Below are 18,400 nucleotides of genomic sequence, written 5' to 3' on the forward strand. Positions count from 1 at the left end.
TCTTTCTTTTACGATTTATTATGACAATTAACTTTATCTGTTGGAAAAATTAAATGACATTGATCATTAAGAAAAAAAATTACAAATCCCCGACCAACTAATCTAAAATACAATTCAAGTTGATGCTAATGCTAACAAGGTCAATAAACGTAACAAAATTATATTTCTTTTTTTTCAGCCTTCAAAAGCAAAATGATCAAAAATCATTACAAAGATCTGGGACATGATTTATATGAAATCAAAATAAAAATATATATATTTTTTATGAATTTTTAAAAGCCTTGTAAATGAAAATTATATATATATGTATGAGTGTGTGTGTGTGTGGGGGTAGAAAAATTTTCTTTTAAATTAAATTCATATTTTTTACAAGGTAAAAGCCCTCAACCTGTTTATCATCTATAGCAAAAATTATGAATAATTATTAAAATATGTTTTTTTTTTTTCTATAAATTTTCAACTAATAAACAATATAAATTATAAGATGTGTTATAAGAAATCTAGATATATATACCTTTATATCTATATAAAGCTAAACATATATAACTTGAACATATATTTCAATATTTATAATTCTATAATTGACTGAAAACATTCATAAACATAACAACTTGTCAGACAAAATTAATTTTAATATTTGTTCAGTTTTTGTGCAAAAAAAATACAGATCATTTAAAAGATCATATATGTATATTATATACATACATACATACATACATACGTTATATATAGTCCACTACATTTTTATAAATGTCTTATTATACACATAATAGACACCTTTTTTGACAAAATTAGGCTACATATAGTTCGAAAATATATATGTATATATTTTTGTTCTTTAAATTATATAATTATTTAGCTTTCTCCCTTCCTTCCTTTCCCCTAAAATATGTATTTTGTTTTTATTAAACATATTTCCATTCTATTTTTGTCACAGTGTATTCATTAATAATACAATGTTTTTCGTTGATTGGCTTTTGCCAAAAAAAAAATATTTTTTTTCTTAATTTTTTCGGGCGAGTATTTTGTTCAGTGTAAATTATGGCAAATAAATTGTTTTTTTTTATATATAAATAAATCCTATTTATATTGTTTATAAATGATAATTTTTGCTTGAGAAAATTTTAAAGAATTTTTGTTAAATTTTGTTTTTGTAGGTAGAAAAGTTTATGTGATAGAAAATATTTTTATTTGACATAAAAAATGTTCAACTTTAGACATTTTGTTGCCATTGGATTATAGTATAATTTATAGATAAATAGAAAATGCACAATGGGATTAAATGGATAAAATATTGTTATTTTTATTTGAGAGGTTTTTTTTCGTAATTTGAAACCAAAATCTTTTAAATGCTTTAAAAAGTATGAGTTTGTATTGTATTCGTCTATGTCGTATACTACATACATATATCATCATTTTCTGAATCGATTTAGAGATATGCGCCTGTACTTCTGTCTCTCGGTCTCTCGGTCTGTCTGTCTGTCTGTCTGTCTGTCTGTCTGTCTGTCTGTCTGTCTGTCTGTCCATCTGTCTGTCCGTCAATCCATCTAAACATTGTAATCAAACAGGTCGCAATTTTTCGTAGTAATTTGAAAACAAAATCTTTTAAATACTTTGAAAAAGTTCGAGTTTGTATTATAATTGTCTATATCGAATCCTACATACATATATATCATAATTTTCTGAATCCTTCTGTCCCTCGGTCTGTCTGTCTATCCGTCTTTCTGTCCATCTAAACTTTGCAGTCAAACTACAGGTAGCAATTTTTCGGATAATTTCATTAAATCTGGCAAAAACGCTTCTTTTGAACCGATAATAAATGCTATATAAAATGGCGAAAATAGTGGCTAGCATCACGTCTTAAATATCGAACCTAATCTGTGGAAAATTTCAAACCAGAAGCTTTTCCCGTTTAAGATCAATAGCGTTTTACGACATTCAAGTAAACGGATAGACAGACAGACTGATGGACAAAGCTATATCGCCTTAGAAACTTATAAGGACCCAAAGGATCTATATATTAAAAATGTAATGTTAACTTCCAATATCACCAATATCCAGGTAGGTACAATTATCGTCCAAGGTATGTATTAGGAAATTTCCATATATTACTACTGAAATCATTCCATCATCCAATGTTCATATCAACGTGCAGGACAAAGACCTGATAACTAGACCACAAAACTGACTTACAACTATTCTCCTGCTGCTTTAAAACTAAAATTTCCTTCAACTCCTTCTCTCCTTTTCTATAGAACGTCGTATCTCGGCCTATCAGTTACATACAATTGATTCCGTCGAAGATGAATCATCCTCCTCGGGCAAGGAGGATAGCTCACCCGAATCGCCCAATCATCTGTTGCCACAAGCACCACAATATGGTCAGTATTTGAATGCAAACGGTCAGGTGCCACATGAGGGACGTTCACGCACCAAAAAAACCAAACCACGCAGTAAATCTCTGCAACCACAATCCAATATAGTGCCCTGGCGCAAATCCACACGACCCAGACGTGGTCGTTCTTTAGATAAATCACCCTTCTTGCCAGGTTTCAAACCAGAACCTGTTAAATCTTGGACCGAAGAAACTATAAGTCTTAAACCGGCACCTATTGAAAAGAAGGTTATACCCAAACTAGAAGCTGCCAAGGTTGTACTCAAATCCATTAAGAGTCAACGTGATCAAGGTTTGGAAAGTATTGGTGCCACACTCGAAAAGATTATACAAGGTAAAACCGAAAAGGAAGCCATTCCTTGGATAACCATGCGTGAGAAACTGAAACAAGTGGAAAAAGTACAACAACAATTGAATAAATACGATCTCGACGAAGTCTATCTAAGACCTTTGGAAATGCCCATAACCACAGATCAGCCAGAACCTCAACAGGCCACACCTGAACAAATACAACGTGATCGTGAAATTCAGCGATTGAAGAGTATGGAAAGTGTTGAGATTATGGAAATGACAGAACAAATTGAAAAATTAATGAGTCAACGTAAGGAAGACACCATACCGTGGAAGGAAATGCGTCAACATTTGAAGAAGGTACAGCGTGTACACAAGGAAATTGAAAAGTTCCAAATCGAAGAGGTTGAACTTCGTCATCTGGAAGCTCAAGAGATAATAACACAAGAAACTCAAACTGCCACCGAAGAGACAGTAGTCATGATGGTTGACGAAAGCTCTAAGGGTTCGATTCAAAAGGTTATTCAAAAGCAAGATTTGCAGAAATATGTTGAAGTGGAGGATATTCACAAGCAACAGTACATGACGACCGAAGATATTAGTATGTTGAGCGTACAGGAACGTGAGAGATTGGAGGCTCATAGATTAATGAAGGAACAACAAGCCCTTAACTGGCGTCATTCCAGAGAACCACAACAATTTGTGCAAATTGAGGATACTCAAATGCTGCACATTCAGGAACGTCAAGATACCGAGGAACACTCATTGACTCAACCTGAGGCTGTAATGTGGGATCGTGGCAGGAAGAAGCCTCAACAACCACAGGAATATGTTCCACAACCTCAACAGCCCCAACCCACTGAACAAGCTAAACCCAAAACCTATGAGGAAGTGCATGATGAACTTGTTGAAACCACTCCTGTTCAAAAGCCCGAAGACCTCGTGCCCGTCATGTGGGAACGTGGAAAGAAACAGACCCTTATTCAACAACAGCAAGTCACTGACATCCAACAAACACATCACATCACTGAAGAGACCAAGATTGTTGAGGAAACTAAGAAGGTTACACAGAAACGTGTAATACTAGCTCCCCAACAGCAGGAGAAGATGGAACAGGTGGTTTTGAAACCCACACCACGTCAAAGACCAAAACAAGTGCAAAAGGAAGAATTACAACTTCAACCACTTAAACGTACTCAAGAAGTTAAATCGGTGGAAGAACAACCTACCAAAGCCTATGAAGAAGTTGCAGATACTTTGGAGGAGGAAGAAATTAAACCTCAACCACAAGAAGAATTACAACCGGTAATGTGGGAAAGAGGTAAGAAGAAACAAACCACCACACAAGAACCACAACAGCCTCAAAAGGCTTATGAAGAAGCTGTAGATGAGTTGCCAGAAGAACCACAACAGAAACCTGTGGAAGCACCTCAACCCGTGTTGTGGGAACGTGGCAAGAAGAAACCCTCTAAAGTACAAGAAACACCAGTTGAGGAACAACCTTCAAAATCTTATGAAGAAGCTGTTGATGAACTCACCGAAGAACCCAAACCACAACAACCTGAACAACAACCCGTTATGTGGGAACGTGGTAAGAAGAAGACACAACAAGTGCAAGAACAAATAACACAAGTTGTGCAAACTTCCGAAGTTACTCAAGTGGCAGAAGAACAAACTGTTGTTGAAGAACAAAGAATCGAAGAAGTCAAAAAGAAGGTAATTCCTAAAGTGATTCCACAACAAAAGGAAGAAAAGGTAGATCAAGTGCAGTTAAAACCAACTCCACGTCCCAAACCAAAGGAAAAGCCGAAGGCAGAAGAAATACAATTGAAACCAGTTAAACGTACCCAGCCCATCAAGACTCAGGAAGTTGAAGAACAACCTGAAAAGGCTTACGAAGAGGCCGTAGATACTTTAACAGAAGAACCTGAAGTACAACAACCCGAACAACCACAACCAGTTGCTTGGGAAAGAGGTAAAAAGAAGAAGCCTGTGCCACAACAAGTTGAAGAAGTGACACAAGAGCAGCCCGAAAAGGTCTACGAAGAAGCTGTTGATACCCTGCCAGAACAGCCAGAAGAACAGAAACCAGAACAACCTCAACCTGTAGCCTGGGAAAGAGGCAAAAAGAAAAAACCACAAAAGCCTACACCACAAGAGGTAGAGGAACCCGTTCAAGCTTACGAAGAAACTGTTGATGTTTTGCCCGAAGAACCCAAGGAAGTTCAAGTTGAGGAACCTCAACCAGTTATGTGGCAACGCGGCAAGAAGAAGCCAAAGAAACCAGTCGAAGAAGAACCTCAACCAGAAGAAGTTGTTGTCGAAGAAGAAGAAGTTGTTCCTGTAGAAGAAGAGGAAGAAGAAGTTAAGGAAACCACTAAAGTAATTAAAAAGAAGAAGGTTAAGAAACCCAAGACCAAACCAACAACTGAGGAAGAAGAAATTGTTGAAGATGAGACTGAGATTGTAGAAGACATTCCACAGGAAGAAATTGAAGAAGTTCAACCTGAGAAACCCGAAGAACCCAAACGTGTTAAGAAAATACTACCTCAAGAACCCGAAAAACCAGAACAGGTACAACTTAAACCAGTACCAAGAAAACAACTTCCCAAACCACAAGAGGAAAAGATTGAACAGGTTACACTTAAACCAAGAAAGAAACCCATGGTACAGGAAGAGACAGCACAGCCTGAAGAAGCTGAAATTGAAGAATTTGAACAACCACAAGAAGCAATTGTTGAAGAGGTCGAGGAAGAAGTAACCAAGAAACGTATCAAGAAAAAGAAACCCAAGAAGAAGCCTATCGAACAGGAAGGCGAAGAAACTGTACAGGAACCAGAAGAGGAAGAAATTGAAGAAATCGAAGAAGTTATTCCCGAAGAACCTGTACCGGAAGATATTGTTAGGGAGGAAGAAACACCCAAGCAACCAGAAGTTGTGGCCAAACCTAAACCTAAGCCTCAACCTGTCGAAGAAAAATTGGAAGAAGTTAAACTTAAGCCTACTAGAAAGCCCATTAAACAATTGCCTCAAGAGGAAACCATTGAGGAAGTACGTCTCAAGCCGGTTAAACGTGGTACTCCCAAGCCTGAGGAACAACAGCTGGAAGAAGTTGTTTTGCAGCATGTAGAAAAACTTGAAGACGAAGTTGTGGTAGAAGAGCAAAAGAAGGTTAAGAAGATTAAGAAACCCAAGCACAAAGATCTACCCGAAATTCCAGATGCTGAACCAGTGGAATTGGAAACGGCCGAACATATTGAGCTAGAAAAAGAACCTAAAGTGGAAGAACCTCAGCCACAAGTACCATGGAAACGTGGCGAAAAGAAGAAGCCGGTGGAGGAGCCTATGGAAGAAAAGCAATGGCCCACTGGCAAACGTCGTCCTTTGGCCGAGGAACAACCGGAAGAAGTAACATTGAAACCAATACCCGCCAAACCTAAAGAAGAACCACAGAAACCACAAAAGGCTGTGCCGGCTCCCGAATTTAAACCCGAAGAAAAACAACCTTCAGAAGAAAAGGAATTGGAAATTGAACCTGTTCCTGTGCAGGAGGAGGAGAAACCCACTAAGGAAAAACCCAAAAAGAAGAAGAAGCCCAAGTTGCAAAAGGGTACTCCTTCTGTCGATGAAGTTTCCGAGGAAATTGCCGAACCATTTGCTGAACCCATTGCCGAAGAAGACCAAGTTGAAGAAATACCCATTGAAGATATTAAGGAAGTAGCTATTTCAGAGCAAGTACTACCCGAGGAAGAGTTGGTGCCCACTGAAGAGTTGCCAGCATCCAAACAAAAGGCCCACAAGAAACGTACCAAACGTCTCAAGGCTGTTTCATTTGAAGAACAACCTGAATTGTTGGAAGCCACTGTCATTGATGCTGAAGAAATTGTACAAGAAGAGGAAATGTCCCAAGAAGTCTCACAAAAGACTATACTACTTAACAAGAAACCCGAAGACACTAGACCACAATTCATCACCACCGAACAACTAATCGAAGTTGATGTCGATGAGGTCAAACGTAATGTCGAAATGAAGGTTACCTCTAATATTGTCAAGAAAGACAGACGTCGTATTATTATGGACGACAGCCAACCTTTGCCTGAACTTGAATTGATAACACAAAAACGTGTCCAGGAAGGTTTGGATAAGGTGGCCGATGAGGAGGTTATCGAAGAGGAACCTATCAGACAAAACGAGGAAACCACCACCTCCGAGGTAGTCGAACAAACACGGAAGGTTGTGAAGAAGAAAAAGAAGGAAATCAAACCTCCACGTATTACCGAAAAATTACGACCACGCATGTGTGTACCCGAAGAACCCACTGTGCTGGAGTGTAAGGTTGAAGGTATACCTTTCCCTGAAATCAATTGGTATTTCAATGACATCTTACTGTTTGCATCAGAGAAATACGAACTTAATGTGGTGGAAGATGTGGCTCAATTGAAAATTGCCAAAGTCACGCCAAGTGATGTTGGTATTTATACTTGCGAAGCTAAGAATGTTGGCGGCATTGCGACCACACGCACCAATATTGTTTTAGGTAAGTTTAGTGAGGGAAATAAACAGATCAGTGAGTGGAAGTTGAGCTATGAATTTAAAGTTATAATTTGAATTTTCACTCACTGTATCGGTTTTGTTATCTGTAGAGTTTACTTCAAGTTGTATCTTGTAAATATTCCTCTTACCCCTTTTAAAATTAGAGTTTCAAAATCCTGTAGGTTGTTTCTTTATAAACTACTTGTATAGTCCATATTATTTCTTTGATCTAATTAACTCTTCACACACTATTATTATGTACATTTAGAAAAAGAACAGGGTATTGCGCCACAATTCACCAAACCCTTGAAAATCGAATTCATTGAGGAAAAACAACCCGAACGTCTTAAGGTTCATGTTACTTGCCAAGTAACTGGCAAACCCATGCCCCAAGTTAAATGGTATCGCGGTGTCGAAGAGGTCATACCCAGTGAAACCGTACAAATGTTCTACAACGAAGAGACCGGTGATATTGCCTTGGAAGTCATTAACCCCACTCCCAATGAGGCTATTACCTATTCGGTACAGGCTCAAAATCAATTTGGTCGTGCCATTGGCAATGCCAATATCTTGAGTCGTGTTGATGAACAACCCAAGGAATTGTTAAAGGCCCCTACCGTTACTCCTCTGAATGCTTTAGTTATTCCCCATGGTGGTACTTTATTATTCGAGGCTAAATATGATGGTCTACCCAGGCCTGAAATTAAATGGTTGCGTAATGGTCGTGAAATTGAAATTAACGAAGATATTACCATTGAAACTACCGAGACCACCACCACTATTAAAATTATTAATATGAATCGCAAGCGTACCGGTAAATACGAAGTTTGCGCTAAGAATAAGGTAGGTGAGGTCAAGTCCTCTGGCTCTGTTATGGTTACCGATGAACAGCAATACAAGGAAATCAAACCACCACGTTTCATTAAGCCCCTCAAACAACAATATTTCGGTGAAAATGAAGTTGCCATACTAGAGGCTATAGTCGAATCTGAACCTTTATCTTCATTCCAATGGTTTGTGCACAATGAACCCATTAAGAGCTCCACCGAATGTCGCATTGTCACACAGGCTAACAAATCCACTTTGTTAATCGCCAACTTTGAGAAGAAATACACTGGTCCCTATACCTGTCGTGCTGAAAATGTTGGAGGTTCAGTAACCTCCACCGCCACTGTTCACCTATTAGAGGAGGCTCCACAAGAGGAAGCTGAAGTCTTTGAATCTCCTCGCTTCGTCGAAGAACTAATTGAACCCGTAGAAGTTATGGATGGAGAGGCTTTAGAGCTTAACTGTAAGGTGGTGGGTAAGCCCACTCCCAAGGTTGAATGGTATCACAATAATGAAAAGATTATCGAGAACAAAGAAACTCTTATTATACAAGATGCCCAAGGCCAATGTCAACTGAAAATAACCGAAGTTTTCCCCGAAAATGATGGCGAATACAAATGTGTGGCCACCAATAAAGTTGGTGAAACTGTCACAAAGACAACTGTCAATATACAAGGTACTTACATAGACATTACAATGCTCTGGCCGAAGGAAATGTCAAAAAATACTAGAATATTTGCTCTCTTAATGTCTTAAAATAAAAGCACTCCTTTACTATCAAGTAACACACTGCCACTACACTAAAAACACCCACAGAAACTTAACATAATTTATAAAACAAACAAAAAAAACAAAACTACACTGAACAAAATTTACTCTTTATCTAATAATACCCCTAATTTACCCTAAATAACATCAATCTCTTTCACTTACTAACTTTAGGTCGATTGTCTTTCAATTGTTTAGCTTGATATATAAAGCATGATTTTTATATCAACTAAATAATTAATCAGTCTATCTATATGTTTTGTTTTGTCCCAACCAACTATCGTCTCTTGTCTATCTAAAGATGTCTATGTCTTTTAGTCTGGTAGTTTTCCTTTGTAGTAGTAGGTAGTTTTGTAGCATGTTTTAATTTGTTTAACTTTTCTGTTTTAAGTTTTATTTAAATTTTTTTCTAATTTAAATTTTGTTTAATGTAACATTTACAGCATTTGAATATATCCCCGATTCTGAAATCACTGGACTATCAGCATCGGAAGAAGATCTTCTGGATAAGGTAAATATGAAAACTTTACTAAAAAGTTAATTGACAGATTTATCTTGATGCATCATCGAAAGCTCTTGCTAAAACTATACTTAAACTTTTTCTTAAAAGCTTTATTGAAAGGATTATTATACTTATTATAAAAGCTTTTTGTGAGCTTTTTTCCAAAGCTTTATTGAAAGCTTTTTCTAAAAACTTTATTAAAAGCATTTTCTAAAAGCTTTATTAAAAGCTTTTTCTAAAAGCTTTATTAAAAGCTTTTTCTAAAAGCTTTATTAAAATATTTTTCTAAAAGCTTTATTAAAAGCTTTATTAAAAGCTTTTTCTAAAATCTTTATTAAAAGCTTTTTCTAAAAACTTTATAAAAGCTTTTTCTAGCAGCTATTCCTTAATTAAAATATGATTGTAAATTTTTTTGAACATTTCTTCTAAAACATTAATGGAATTCTTTTAAATTCTCTAAAAAGGAAAATGTTTCAAACACCGCATTGAAAGCTTTTCAGCTTTCGCTTTTTCTAAAGTTCATATATATATTTTTTTAAACATGGACAAAGTTTTCCTAAATGCTTCATAAAATCCTTTCTAAAAAGTTCCGTGTAAAAGTTTTATAAAAAGTTCATTCTAAGAGCTTTATATAATGCACTGTCTAAAAACATCATAAAAAGTTCTTAAAAATTTTTCTCCAAAGCTTTATAAAAAATGTTCTCCTTAAATGTTTCATAAAAACGTTCCTCAACAGCTTTTTCTAAAGCTTTAAAAGAGTTTTTCTTTAAAACTTTATACAAAGTTTTTCTTTTAAGCTTTATAAAAAGTACATATGTACAGCTGTGTTCAAAAAAATAGGAGTGAGACTTCAAAATAATTGTGCAGGTTATTTTTAAAAAGAAACATTTACGGAAATCCAATATTTTTTCACGATATTTGTTTGTTAGGTGTTTAAAATAAAAAACAAATGAAATTTTTTATATATCTTCATTAGTTCTTTTGTTATTTACTTTTTTCGGAATCCATATCAGATTACGACTGTTCAAAAAAATAGGAGTACGGTATATTCTCTAACCTAAGTTAGACTAATTTTCATCATTCGTAGTAAATATTAAAAATATAGTATAAAATTCTTGTATTTGAATAAATTTAAGCAATTTTAAACACAGTTCACGATTATTTCATTTAAAATCATGAAAAAAGTGTCAGAATTTACGAAAGGGGAAATCTGTTTAAATATCTTGGAAATTATGAAAATATCGCGAAAAGAAAAATAAAATATCTCAAGCTAATTTCATTAAAAGATTATTTGAATACTTTAAGAAGTAAAATTTTTTAAAATCTCTCATAAAAACTAAACATTTTATGCAAAAATGATAAGCGCTAACGGCAAGGTTTTAAAATTAATCTCATTAGGGCGTCCTAAAATATTGAAATTAAGCCAAATTGTAGTTATAAAACATCGTGATCAATATTCAATTAGTTCAGATAAATTTTCAAACAAAATTTTTTTGAAAACATTTAATTTCAGACCATAAAGCATATAGTCAAATCCATAAAGATTGCCAAGTACCACATTTAGAGGTGGTTTCATACATGGATGAATTTTTAAAGCAAGAATACGACAACAAATTGTGTTTTTAAATCTAAATGAATTCAGAAAATATATTGGAAGTCCATTAATCGAAAAATATTAAGCTATAACCAACTTTCAAAGAAGTAGTATAACAGGAATGATTCAAGACGGGTCTTGACAAAAAGGGTATGACCTAATAAATTGTAGAATGGAATCGTAGACCAAAGGTTGTAGGTAAACATATTACCCCAAGATATGTTCTCATATTCCCAACAAACAAAGTTGATAAAATGGCGATGTAGTCTTATGAAAACATGATTGATTCCAAAATGGTGGAAGCACGTTCCATAGGAAGTAGGCAATGATATGGTTGTCGACTTACTGATTGTAAAACAAATCGTTAAAAAACCTTGCGTATAACGTCTTTCCCAATAAATTACAGCATATTTGTGGATAATCGTCCACGATATGCGTCATCAAGCTCCTCAAAGCCGTTGTCGGAAAGACATTAAGTTCTGGAGACTCAGATACCCAAATTCTAAATAAAAACTTGACAAAAATAGCTGATGTTGTATTGCTACACACTAATTAATAATATTTTAGATGAAAGTCCTTTCTTTTTTGTTTTTATTTTAAAAATATTTTAACTTAAAATGAATACTCCTATTATTTTGAACAACAGATTTTGTATATAAATTTAAAAAATTATATATTTTTTTAAATAAATTTCTTAAATATTTAAAATAATGATTATAAAAATTAGAGAACAAGTTAAATAAATAAATTATAAAAATATTTAATTTAAAATCTAAATCTTTCACAAAAAAATTTATATTTAAATTTTTTGAAATTTTCACTCCTATTATTTTGAACGCAACTGTATATCCTTAAAGCTTTATAAAAAGATTTACTTAAATACTTTATAAAAATCTTAAGAGCTTTATGTAAAGCTTTTCTTAATAGTTTTGTGAAAAGTTTTTCTTAAGAGCTTTATGATAAGCTTTTCTTAAAAGCTTTATGAAAAGATTAATATTATTTAAATATTTTTATAAAGTATTTAAATAATATTAATCTTTTCCTAAAAGCCTTTTTTAAAGCTTTTCTTAAAAGCTTTGTGAAGTGCTTTCCTTAATACCATATAAAAAGCTTTTCTTAAAAGCTTAATGAAAAGCTTTTCTTAAAAGCTTTTATAAAAAGCTTTATAAAAAGCTTTTCTTAAAAACCTTACAAAAAGTTTTTCTTAAATTAAAAACCCTATAAAAAATACTTTAAAAGCTTTATCAAAAAAGCATAATGGATTTTTAGTGAAACATCTAAATTTTAATTCCGTAAAAACTTAAAAAAAAATTAAATCATAATTTCTTCTTCACACCCACCTCATTTCAGACGATCTCGATCGACGAACAACCACCGAAGATAGTTAAAAAACTACCTGAAAAAATCGAACCCAAAGAGGGTGAATTACCGAAACTGGAAGTTAAAGTTATCGGCAAACCGAAACCAAAAGTCAAATGGTTACGCGATGGCGAAGAAATCTTTGCTTCCGAAGAATATCAAATCGAAAATTTCGAAGATGGCACATCCGTGCTGGTCATCAATAACGTTTATCCCGATGATGTGGGTACAATTAGTTTTGAGGCTCACAATCCATTGGGCGTAGCAGTGACAACAGCTCTGTTTTCGGTTGAAGGTATTTATCGTTTAAATGTTTATGTTTTAGATGAATTTTCTCAATTTTTACAGGATCTTAATGGAGTTAATTATAATAATAATAATAAAATAATTTCATTTACAGCTTTTACAGCCAGGAAATTTATTAAAACCTTTTTTATCCCTTATATCCTTGTATATAAATCCCTTAATCCTAAAATATATACACTTTTTATTTACACTGTACACCTATTAAGAAAAACTTGACTATATATTTTTAGTCTAAGAGGAATTATATATATTTTAAAGAAATGTTTTTTTTTTCTTTAAAAAAAGTTATTAATACTTAAACTTTTTTTTATACTTGATAATATTACGCTACTTTAGGCATTGTTGGTACTAAGGATTACCGCAAACCGGAATGGGTGACTCATATGGAAGAAATGCAAAAGGCTCTTAAAGGTATGTATTACTGGTAGCAATTTTCATAAATTAATGACAAATCTAGCAAATCCTTAACCCTTTGTGGTATAAAGAATAAAGGGTTTCGGATTTGTTTAGATTTGTTTTACACTTTCTTAAAACTGATTTATATTACTTAATCAATGTGTATCCCTTTTTTTATATGTGTATATGTGTTTTAATATGTTTTTTTTTTTAATTGTTTATATATTTATTTAAAAGAAATATATAAAACTAAATACTTCACAAAATGACTTTTCTCTCTCTCTTACTCTCTCTCTTTGTCTATATCTCTCTGTGTCTTTTTTTTAATTTACACGTTTTGTGTCCTTTTATTACCGTCTTCGTTTTTTTTCTATTTAAATAAAAAATAATTAAAAATGTACCTTTTTTCCATGTGTACTTTTTTTTAATAATTTGTCCCAGTTTTATTTTTCTGTATAAATTTAAATAAATTATTTTCTTTGTGTAAAAAATATTTGTCAATTACACATGTCTAAATAATTTTATTTTAATAATGTATAGTAACTACAACTCCCTGTATTCCATTTCCAATTGTCCTTTTAATAAAGCTGTAGTTTCCCCCTTTAGTAATTTTGAAAAAAGGTCTAAAGCTCTGTAGCTTTCTTAGAGTAAAATTTTGAAATTTAAAAGTTTTAGCAAAATTCCCTCCCCCTAAGTATACGCCATTTATTACAAATATTATTTTTTTAATAATTTTTTTATTTTTCAGTTTTTTTAGTGATTTTATAAAAATTTTAGTTTGAATTTTAGATTGGTTAAAATTTTTTCAAAATTTTTATTAACTTTTACTAACTTTTTTTTTTTAAATAATTGGTTGAATTTGTTATTCTAAAAATTTACTAACTTTAGAGACCAATTTTGGTAGTTTAGTATTTTAAAAACCCCCGCTTTTTAATAATTTTTTTTTTTCTAAATTGGCCTATTGAAAAAGTAAAGGAGTTTTAGTACCTTCAACCTGACTTCTTTCCTTGTAAATATAATTTTTATGTATGTATATATTTTTTTAAAATTTATTTTTATAATTAAAAAGCTTTTTTTTGTTAAATTATCATTAATACATAACAGACAAACAAATTTCACTTGATCAATAAATTAATATTTATCAAAAACTATTCTTAAGTTCAAAAACATCACTTTAGTTAAACTTCGGAATTAAATCAAAACTTTTAGGAATCTTGCTGAAAATTTCAGTCAAATCGATAGCTAATAATTAAAAAAACTTTATAATTTTCTACACAAAAAATATTATAGTATCTAACAAATTGGGTTATCGTAACTCTAACATAATTTTTCTAGGGTTAAAGTTCAAATTTTGAAGATTATAAAATATTCCTTAAAAAATTAGAAATATTTTAGAGAATTTTGAAAAGATTTTAGAAATTAAATTTCCCTTGTCTTAGTAATAAATTTTAATCTAATTGAATAATTTCATGAAGTTGGGGTCAAAGGTCAAATTTTAAAATATTTGAGATTTTCGAAGGATTGGAATTCTGAAAAGATTTTAAAATAAAATTTCCCTTGTCTTAGTAATAAATTTTAATCAAATTCAATAATTTCATGAAGTTGGGGTCAAAGGTCAAATTTTAAAATATTTGAGGTTTTCGAAGGATTGGAATTCTGAAAAGATTTTAGAAATTATATTTCTCTTGCTAAATTTTTTATAACTAAATTTTAATCAAAATGAATAATTTCATGAACTTGGTCAAATTTTAAAATATTTGAGATTTTCCTTAAAAAACAAAAAATTTTTGAGATTAATAATAAATAAAGATGAAATTTTTATGAAGTAATATACATCTAATTTATAACTTTAAATTGCAATTTTAACCTTTAATAAACTTAAGGTCAAAGGTCAAATTTCTAAATATTTAAAATCGTTCTTAAAAAAGCCACAAAATATTATAAAATTATCAATAAATTTGGTAAAAGTTTAGAAAATTTTAAGTAAAAAATGTTCAACTAAATTTAATATTTTATAAACTGAAAGGTCAAAGGTCAAATTTTGAAATATTAAAAATATTTCTAAAAAAAAGCAACAAATAGTTTTGCTTACAAATAAATTGTGAATAAATTTTTATAAACTAATTTAGATTTGAATTATAAATTTTACTAGCTATTTTACACTTTAATAAACTTAAGGTCAAAGATCAAATTTCTAAATATTTAAAATTGTTCTTAAAAAAGCCACAAAATATTATACAATTATCAATAAGTTTGGTAAAAGTTTAAAAGAAATTTATAGCAGTTTTAAGTAAACAAATTTTCAACAAAATTTAATATTTTATGAACTTAAGGTCAAAGGTCAAATTTTGAAATGTTTGAAAACTTTTCCAAAAAAAAGAGAAAATTGTTCAGTTTTTTGATTAGTTGGAGATAAAACTCAAGAAAATTATATTTACAATTTGTAGGAATAACTTTTCATAGCAATTTAACCTTTAAATAAACTTGGGGTCAAAGGTCATATTTATAAACATTTAAAATTTTTCTTCAAAATCCAACAAAATGTTGAAAATTTAGAATAATATTCTAACCGGTCTTAATTTATATAATTTATAACTTTTAATCCTTTAATATCGAAGGGTTCATAGGTCAAATTTTTAAAATTAAAAAAAAAAAATTTCTTTAAAAAATATTATTCAATAATCAATAAGTTCCACGTAAAGAATTACTTTTAATCAAATTGTAAAAATGTTATGAGATCAAAGGTCAAATTTTTATATATTAGAGATTTTTCTTTAAAAATGTAAAAAAATGTTTTGCAATTATCGAAGAATTGGGATTAAACTTTAGAAAAATATTTTCCCGGGCCTAAGTAATACTTTTTAAAAGTATTTCAACATTTTAATGAACTTGAGGTCAAAGGTTAAATTTCTAAATAGTATACCTACTGATGTCTTTAATAAAATTGTGATTTTATGAGGTCAAAGGTCAAATATTTAAATATATTTCAGATATTTAGATATTTTCCCGGGTCTAAGTAAGAATTTTTAAACATTATTTATCCTTTTAATGAACTTCAGGTCATAGGTCAAATTTCAAAATATTTGAAATTTGAAAATATTGAAAAATATTCTCTTCAAGTCTTAAGTTATAAATTTTAAACGATATTTAATTCTTTTCCCATTTTTCACTTCCCCAAAATCATTAAAAAATTTTTAAATATTTCTAAATAAAAGCAAAGTTTCTATTCAAAATTTATTTAATTCCGAAGTTTATCTAAAAAATATACATTCCTTTACTCGGATTAAAAAACCAGACACAAAACACAATCATTAAAACAAGTAAGTAGAAAAATTCATTATTATATATAAAAAAAAATACAAAGCCCCACGCCCCCCTATATAAATATAGAATAGGTAAGGGGCTATAGTTATGTATATATATTAAAAGATCTCAGGCTATGATTTAAATAAATTTATATTATTTACTCTAAAAGTAAATGGTTCGAAAATCTAGCATTTTGCTATAAAAATTATGAACCAAATGATATAAATTTGTTAGATTGGTAGCCCCTAATTTAGAGTCGTAGTTAGAAGCAGTAATACTAATGCTATTTTATTTTTGCCTTAAAATCTTTTTTTCTCGCTTATAGCTGCTAAATGCACGCCATCATTAGTCAATGAAATGCGTGATTGTCGTGCTGCCACCGGTGAAAAAGCGAAATTCAAAATTCAATTTGCCGGCAATCCAAAACCAGGTATTTTATCCCCTTTCCCTCCCGACTCAGAAATCATAGCACTCATAGGGTCTTTCACTATTTCTCGCCAAGTAATAGAAAGTTTAGTTGTTTACTTAAATATAAAATCTTGTTTCTAGATATACAATGGTATTATAACAATGTACAGCTTAGGGAATCTGATAAATATCACATGGAGGTGGGAGAATCAGACGCCTCCTTAACCATTATGAATATAACATACGAAGATATTGGCTATTATACTTGTAAATTAATCAATGAAATAGGTATGACCATGACAAGAGGTAAATTTGATATATCCACCACTGCCACCGAGACAGAGGTCACTACTAAGGGACGCAAGGGTAAGGGTAAAAAGAAGGTACCGAAAAAAGTGAAACCCGTTATAATACCCACTGCCTATACCTCTTCCGAGGAAGAGGAAGAAACTAAAGTAGAAACACAAATAGAAACCACCACTATTGAAATAGTGCCCGCGGCCGCTTGCGAAACTACCATGGAGGTAATAAAAGTTAGACAACCTGTTTCCATTTTGGTTGAACAAAGTGAAAAATCAGAGGAGATACTTGTCAAAGATCGCAAAATAGCCGATGAGGAATTAAAGGCCACCACTACCATAATCGAAGAAAAGGAGGAAGTCATTACATCCACAGTAGAAATAAGTGAAAGCATCAATATTTTACGTTCGAAAATCTCAGAAAAATCGGTAACCGCCGAAGATATACTAGTCATAAGACAACACAAAGAAGTCAATCTACTGTTAGAAACCATAGAGGCGGAATCGTTTGGTGTTATAGGAGAATCGGCTCTACGCGACTTGGCCACCATGGGCCTGTTGATACGCCACGGTTGTACCATACTCGAAATTATCTACATGTATGAGCAGAATATTTTTATTTCTCTAAAGAAGCCTGAAGCTCAATCGGCACTGGTGCAGTTGGTGGAGCGTGAAGGTCATGAGGAATTGATTAGTCAAATCCTCACTGAATCTTCTACCGAAGATGAGTCAATTCTAGCGGCTACCGTTGGTTTTAAGGCCTTTATACGCATGATCGAAACATGCGAGATTACAATAGAGACCGTTATCAGAAAGTTTGTGCGAGAGGACTTTATAACTCAGGATTGGAAAATATCCGGAAAAGAGGTTTGGAGTTTTGAGTTGTGTTCGTTTTGGTTACGGTTTTCAAGTTTTATGTTTATTTTGTTTTGTGTGTTAAGTGTTTAAAGATATAGGTCGAAATTTTTAAAGGTTTTATTGGGATTTTTAAAGTATATGAAAAACTAATTAAAGGATATATAAATGAATCCGGAATTGGTGAACTATGGTTAAGCAATACTTCTTTGAAAGTCCTATGTAAAGGATCGTATTCTTAAAAATTACGTTTACATTTCACGATTTAGTTTCGCAATGTTATCACAAAAATTCGGAGAACGAGAAGAGCTATGATGTTTGTTTTTCAGGAGATCTAGATTCTAGACTTCCCTCAAAATATTGAGATCTAATGCGTGAGAACTGATGAAAATTGCTGAATTCAAGTTTAGTTTTAATTCAGTTAAACCACAGTTCTAGTTTAGTTCAGTTCTAGTTCAGTTCTAGTTCAGTTCTAGTTCAGTTCTAGTTCAGTTCTAGTTCAGTTCTAGTTCAGTTCTAGTTCAGTTCTAGTTCAGTTCTAGTTCAGTTCTAGTTCAGTT

At 31.9% G+C, this 18,400-nt stretch overlaps 1 protein-coding gene across 14 annotated transcripts in view; it reads left to right on the forward strand.

Moving 5' to 3' along the window:
* The window catches only part of LOC119610531 (titin-like), a 114,037-nt gene that overhangs the window by 42,127 nt on the left and 53,510 nt on the right, over positions 1 to 18,400 (forward strand). For 8 of the 14 annotated variants that reach the window (XM_037965784.1, XM_037965780.1, XM_037965779.1 and 5 more), the window contains exon 11: positions 12,913 to 12,987. In XM_037965784.1, coding sequence (XP_037821712.1) covers positions 12,913 to 12,987 — 75 coding nt within the window. Of the gene's footprint in view, positions 1 to 2,282; positions 7,224 to 7,487; positions 8,724 to 9,258; positions 9,327 to 12,261; positions 12,566 to 12,912; positions 12,988 to 18,400 lie in introns of those variants that run through there. The other 6 variants (XM_037965791.1, XM_037965783.1, XM_037965792.1 and 3 more) reach the window with 2 other exon arrangements.

The sequence above is a fragment of the Lucilia sericata genome, unplaced genomic scaffold (assembly GCF_015586225.1).
Source record: "Lucilia sericata isolate MDLA Ls3-8-SP2 unplaced genomic scaffold, ASM1558622v1 Contig001223F_arrow, whole genome shotgun sequence".
Classification (NCBI taxonomy): Eukaryota; Metazoa; Arthropoda; class Insecta; order Diptera; family Calliphoridae; genus Lucilia; species Lucilia sericata.